General features: G+C 41.8%; 1 protein-coding gene across 1 annotated transcript; it reads left to right on the plus strand.

Moving 5' to 3' along the window:
* Positions 1-2693: 2693 nt before the first annotated feature.
* On the plus strand, positions 2694-4068 carry LOC148025898 (polyubiquitin-like). The gene has a single exon (XM_087693157.1). It carries the CDS (start codon positions 2849-2851, stop codon positions 3764-3766), a length of 918 nt encoding a protein of 305 aa, XP_087549283.1. The 5' UTR covers positions 2694-2848; the 3' UTR covers positions 3767-4068.
* The last annotated feature ends 2563 nt before the right edge of the window (positions 4069-6631 follow it).

The raw sequence follows: 6631 nt of genomic DNA on the forward strand, positions 1-6631 counted from the left end.
TTTTGTTAGTATGTTCAGCTACTACTCTTGGCTAAAGGTCGCATACTTGACCTTCATCAAAATGAACCTTCATTTGTGAGTTGTAGTGGGGAGAAAGGCATCTTTCCATCTCTCCTTTAGTTTGAGAAATAACAACTTCAATGATTTTTCAAAGTCTTGCATTTTCCAAATCTTGAATGCCAACTTAGCCTTTATGATTAACCATGCATTTTCACATTGTGTTAATACTAATTTCATGTGAGGGGGGTTAGCTATCCTTCTTTGGGTTGAGCACCTCTACATGCTTATCTTTCTCTTTATCCCTTAACCCAAGCTTTGATGGCTATATCCTTAGCTTCTTAAATCTGATGCCTTTGATAATCCCATATGTCAACTTCCAAGCTAGCTCTTTATGATAAATGTTAAAATTACATGGCGTACATATGTAATTTGAGCAAGAATAGATGCTACACAACAAATTAGAGAATTAAAATAACTTCTTTAATTTCAAATAAGCTAATACAAACATGACTTTGTCCACCCATGCACTCCCCTTGTATAGCTTAGGTAGCAATTTAGATAGATAATAGGTGAAGAGCTTAAAGCTAGCTAGAAGAACTCTAACTTGGTGAAAGATAGATTAATAATGGCTTTGGATGCGTCTTCCTTTTATAGTCTAAGAAGGTGGTCTAGTTAGCTTGTCTGACCATATTATGAACCTTCCTAGTTAGTTAAAGAATATTCCCTTTATTGTCAGGCAACTCGATGCAATGTGGCTCAAGTTGCTACCAACTTAACTACCCTATTTAACCCAAAGGCTAGACCATAGAGGTTGCATTTTTGCCATCTAGTCACATAGACCTTATCTAACATACAAGTTAGGACCCAACCAATGTCCCAAGCTCACACATGGCTTCTCCTCATAATGGGGGCCTTACAACTTTGAGCATTCATGGATCATTGGTGATAGGCACCTTACAAGGGTGGGATGTTGAGCATATCTAATAATAAATGGCCTTGGATGACCTCGACTATTGATTATCAAGGCCAAAATATTTTTTGAAGGCACCTAGGAACAACCAGATCAATTGGAGGAGGGTTGCGTCCACTTTATAGTTAGGCTCCAACTTCCAATCTAGTGAGTTGAAAACATTACTCCACTACTTATGGATGCCTCTAACCAAGGCAAGCGGAATCTTTAAGGGGCACCATGTAGCCGGTTATTCTCCCAAGAGAGGTTCTTCGAGGATCCTTTTGGAGGGGACACCAAGATAACTTCCCATAATGATTGCCCAAGGTTGGGGAATTCTGATTGGCTGGTCTAACTTGAATATTAGCCTCATCCATTTAACCTTCAAGGTTTTGAGACCAAGGTTCCCATCTCTTCCAGTTGGCATAATGACACCATGGACCACAAAAGGCTATTTCGCTTTGTGTTCATAGCCCTCCTAGATAAATTCTTGTAACACCTTCTTCACCTTTTTCCAAAGACTCTCAATGAGAGGATCTTGTTAAGGATTATTAGCTTTGGTCTTTTAATCTTATCTTCCAACTTCTCTATGATCCATTGTAACCTCTAATGTGGTGATATCCCTATACCCAAAGTGCAATCGAGTTGCTAAACACTAGACCCACCTCAAGCACCTGAAAACCAAGTTGTCTTACACATTTTGGCATATCATCTTAGCCTACATAAAGAAGTTTTGTATTTTCCTTGCTTACCAATAAGCCTTGGACAAGAACAAACTTGCCAAATACATCCAATGGTCTTTCCACATTGCTTTTGTTTGTTGCCACTAGCATATAATTTGTAATTATCATCATCATATAATTGGGTGCCCAATTGGGATGCATTTCGTTTTTTGTGCATGTTTGGTCCCTTTAAAGTCGTGCCACATGAGGTGATGTTGATTGGTAGGGCTTGAAAGCCTGGGAGGTGCCACATGCACCCCTAGGGAGATCACTCAATAAATAAATATATGTATCACGTGGGTTCGATATAAGTATTTTAAAAGTACTATTTTTACACATTTTTTACATACCAAAGGGTCCCATATAAGGGGGTTATTTACAGATTGAAGAGAAAAGGGTTATGTTTTACTAAGGAAAAATTCACAGATAAGGATATTTATAAATTGGCCTTGAATGCACGTGATATAGAGGACATATACATAATGAATTCCTTAGGCATGCACCTCTACCTATGTTACTTTACCTAGAAGAACGATCACTCCATAATAAAGCTTGCATGTAGTTGACCGTGCAATCCACAATGGTGTTCTATTGATGTTTGCGATGGTGAATTATCATGGATCTCCACAATGGCGTTCGATTGATGTTTGCGATGGTGAATTATCATGGATCTCTACTTGAGGAATGAGCAAGCATCCATGTAGTGAATGACTTGGAGAGTCAAGAGTGGAAAGTCTAAATGATGTGCCACATGAGTTCAAGGTCTCGCAAGACTGCGCGTGGCCAGACGGACGCTACAACCTAACAAAAGCAAAATTGGAGTAGTTTTGAAGAAGTCCAAGCAAAGGACTGGTGGGTAACTAACAAGTCGACGTCCAATAGGCTAATGAAACAACAAGGAAAAGCGGGGGTCGCGACCTGGTCTGAAAAGCCCTGAAACGCATAAGGCACAGCCCACGGTGCGCCCTCCTCGCTCTCTTGATATTTATATATATATATCTCTCTTTCTCTCAAACGGAACCTTCTACGGCCTTCTATTTTCTCATTCCTGGATCGTCTTGTTTGTTCGGGTTTCCATCTTCTTTCGGTTTTCTGTAGATCGACATTTATCTGTCCATCTATCTCCGTCGCCGTCGCCGTCGCCGTCTCCTCTCCTCTTCTCAATTCATCAATCAATATGCAGATATTCGTGAAGACCCTCACCGGCAAGACCATCACCCTCGAGGTCGAGAGCTCTGACACCATCGACAACGTGAAGGCCAAAATCCAGGACAAGGAAGGCATTCCCCCTGACCAGCAGCGCCTCATCTTCGCCGGCAAGCAGCTCGAGGACGGACGCACCCTTGCCGACTACAACATCCAGAAGGAAAGCACTCTCCATCTCGTCCTGCGGCTTCGTGGTGGCATGCAGATCTTTGTCAAGACCCTCACTGGTAAGACGATTACCCTTGAAGTTGAGAGTTCTGACACCATTGACAACGTCAAAGCTAAGATCCAGGATAAGGAGGGCATCCCTCCTGACCAGCAGAGGTTGATCTTTGCTGGCAAGCAGCTCGAGGATGGTCGCACCCTGGCTGATTACAATATTCAGAAGGAGAGCACTCTCCATCTTGTGCTGCGCTTGCGTGGTGGGATGCAGATCTTTGTTAAGACCCTAACCGGGAAGACTATTACCCTCGAGGTTGAGAGCTCTGACACGATTGACAATGTTAAGGCTAAGATCCAGGACAAGGAAGGCATTCCTCCTGACCAGCAGAGGCTGATCTTTGCTGGCAAGCAGCTCGAGGATGGACGCACCCTTGCAGATTATAACATTCAGAAGGAGTCTACCCTTCACCTTGTGCTGCGACTCAGGGGAGGTATGCAAATCTTTGTGAAGACTTTGACTGGGAAGACAATTACGTTGGAGGTGGAGAGCTCTGATACCATTGACAATGTCAAGACGAAGATCCAGGACAAGGAAGGGATCCCGCCTGACCAGCAGAGGCTAATCTTTGCAGGAAAGCAGCTTGAGGATGGCCGTACTCTGGCTGATTACAACATCCAGAAGGAGAGTACACTCCATCTGGTGTTACGTCTTAGGGGGGGACAGTAATCTGCTGCTGCAGCAGTCACTGTTGGGGAGGACATACTCCTTTCTGGTCCTTGTGCGTATATCAAAAGTCTTGTTTTACCTACATGAAGGGTAATAAAAATTGGTCTTGCTGATGGATGTCTATGTGGCTATTACCTGTATGTCTAGTCTGCTTGTTCTGTCTGCATCAGTTGCTCTATTGTATAACTTGAATAAATGGTTGGTGATGTATCAGTCGTCCCTGGTGCATGAAGTCTTGTAGACCACTTTATTACAGTGTGAACGCGCGCTTATTGAATACATATAATGTCTGCTTATTGAAGATATATGATCATTATGTTCGCCTCTCAATGTAGATTCTTTGAATAAGAGGTGGTAAATCTTGATTTGTTTCAACTATATTAAAAGAATGAAGTGTTAACTGCATCGCTCAAGGATCAAAACTTTTTCAGAGTTTGATCCTTCAAGAATTAGAACTTTTTCAGACCTAGAATAGCTATCTTGAAATTAGGTTTAGGGCCTGTCAAAGCTCCATAGTCTTCTTAAATTTCCTTAAAAGCACGAATCATAAGCATTGTCAATAAACATCTCTATTGAACTGCCACCATGAATTCTGTGATTTTTAATCCACAACAGTCTTGGACAACCACTCCTCTCACAATAGCCCATATCCTGCCGGAGTCTTCCTTCAGATATCCCAAGAGTCCAAGAAGTGCTTGCTTGCACTTAAAAGTGCAATGGAAATTTGCACTTGCACTTGGTAGTGCAATGGAAACTTGCCTTATGAGCTTCTCAAACTTCCTCCAAATGTTTCTCACTTGAGCTGGGGAACATCTCTCTTTCCTAAGAGAGAACATAAACGATTGCATTTATAGAACTTGTATGTTCCTTATCTCGGTGGGACATTTTTGAAATAGGACTTTCCACAACATCCCGAAATAAAACTTTCCAAAGTAGCATGTCAATCCAAAATGAGGGTGTTGCTTTTTAGGCCCCAGTTAGACATTTATAAATGTACTTTAGATTACTCACATTTAGGACGGTGGAAACCAACCTTGTATCTAATCTTAGCAAGCTTGCAATTCCCTTGCGAAGCTAGGTAGTTCAATAGATCGCTGCCCTTTGCTACATAAGATGAAGACCAACTATCCTTCTTTGTTCCAAGGACTGCTTGTAAGTACTCCATTTCTACCAACCTTGTATCTAATCTTAGCAAGCTTGCAATTCCCTTGCGAAGCTAGGTAGTTCAATAGATCGTTGCCCTTTGCTACATAAGATGAAGACCAACTATCCTTCTTTGTTCCAAGGACTGCTTGTAAGTACTCCATTTCTACCAACCTTGTATCTAATCTTAGCAAGCTTGCAATTCCCTTGCGAAGCTAGGTAGTTCAATAGATCGCTGCCCTTTGCTACATAAGATGAAGACCAACTATCCTTCTTTGTTCCAAGGACTGCTTGTAAGTACTCCATTTCCTTAAGAGTGTGAAGAAACTCCTTTGATAGCCTCCCAAGATTTTTAGACCTAGTGTTCCTAGATCCAATCAACAACAAAGTACTTTGGCCTAGGGCCAATTTGCATCCTTGTGATGTTGTTAATATTTACTTTTATTAGAATGGAAATATAAGCGCATTACAAAAAAAGAAGAAGCTAATAGTGTTGTCCAATTCTTGGAATCCTTGAAACTTCACAAGTACACTTTAAGCAACATTGCAATCTTGCTTCAACTGTGAGTGTACAACGAAAGAGAAACACAAACAAAGAGAGAAGTAGAAAGAGAGAGAGAAAGCAGAAGATGAGGGAATAATATTGCATTGATTGAAGAAGAACGTTGATACAATGATGGACCTATTAGTCCTTGCACACAGCCCAAAGCATCAGTGAGGGCACCAAATTAGGTTGATAAAGATTGTAGCACCAAGCATAGAGAGTTGGAGTGTTGGAGTATGCACTTGCAAAGGGAAAGATTGAAGATTGAAGAGTGTGTCTGTCTGCCAAGTGGGGGGTTGGTTATAAATAGCCATAAATGCCCAAATCTAGATGACCTACATCAGTGGAGGCTAAAAATGCTAGCCAACCAACAATAAATGTTGGTCATAGAGAAAGAAATGCTAGAAAAATAGAGGACACCCCAAAAAAATACCAGATGACAAAGACAATGTCTGATGGGTGTGGACAGACTGTGGAAAGCAGTAACTAGCTTAGGAATGCACACAGGAAGTCAAAAATAAAGAACATGCACCTCAACTGCCAGAGCTCCTGTCTCCATCAGACTCTGACAAGAGCTTACAACTAGGAGATGATAGACTGATATGACTAATGTAGGTAGGCTAACACCCCCTCTTAGATCCTAGGAGTATTTGAAGACCCAATAACCTCATGTGGTGACGTAGAGAAGCCTTGGGCAAAGGCTTTGTGAAGAGATTTGCCACATTGCCCTTTGTGGGACAATAGGCAACTACCAAATTGGAATCCACAATCGGCTCTTGAATATAGTGGTATTGAACCTTGATGTGCTTTGTGTGAGCATGAAACACATGGTTCTTAGCTAGAGCTAGAGTACTTTGGTTGTCCACACACAACTCTGTAGGTCTTCCACAACACTTGCCTAGTTAGAATCACTCCAACCAAAGAGAGTAACCCTTCCTCTCCATGCATTATCCCCCCCTATAAATAACGAAGAACGTGCAAGGTTGCATTCCAATGCTTCGGAGTGGGAGTCTTCATGAAAGAAGACATCAAAGCCACAACAAAAGAAATATCTGGCTTAGTGTGAATAACCCAAATGAGGGAGCCAACAAAGCACTTGAAACATGTGGCATCTATAAGGGGAACTCTGGCTACCAAAAGCTTGGACTCTCGGTCCATGGGGCATGAAATAGGTCGAC

The sequence above is a fragment of the Lygodium microphyllum genome, chromosome 14, assembly GCF_053477565.2.
Source record: "Lygodium microphyllum isolate KBCC chromosome 14, Lygodium_microphyllum_v1.1.10, whole genome shotgun sequence".
In the NCBI taxonomy this organism is placed as follows: Eukaryota; Viridiplantae; Streptophyta; class Polypodiopsida; order Schizaeales; family Lygodiaceae; genus Lygodium; species Lygodium microphyllum.

Bases quoted from the DNA above. Each gene is read 5' to 3' on its own strand.
- LOC148025898 (XM_087693157.1), top strand. From the start codon at position 2,849: ATGCAGATATTCGTGAAGACCCTCACCGGCAAGACCATCACCCTCGAG.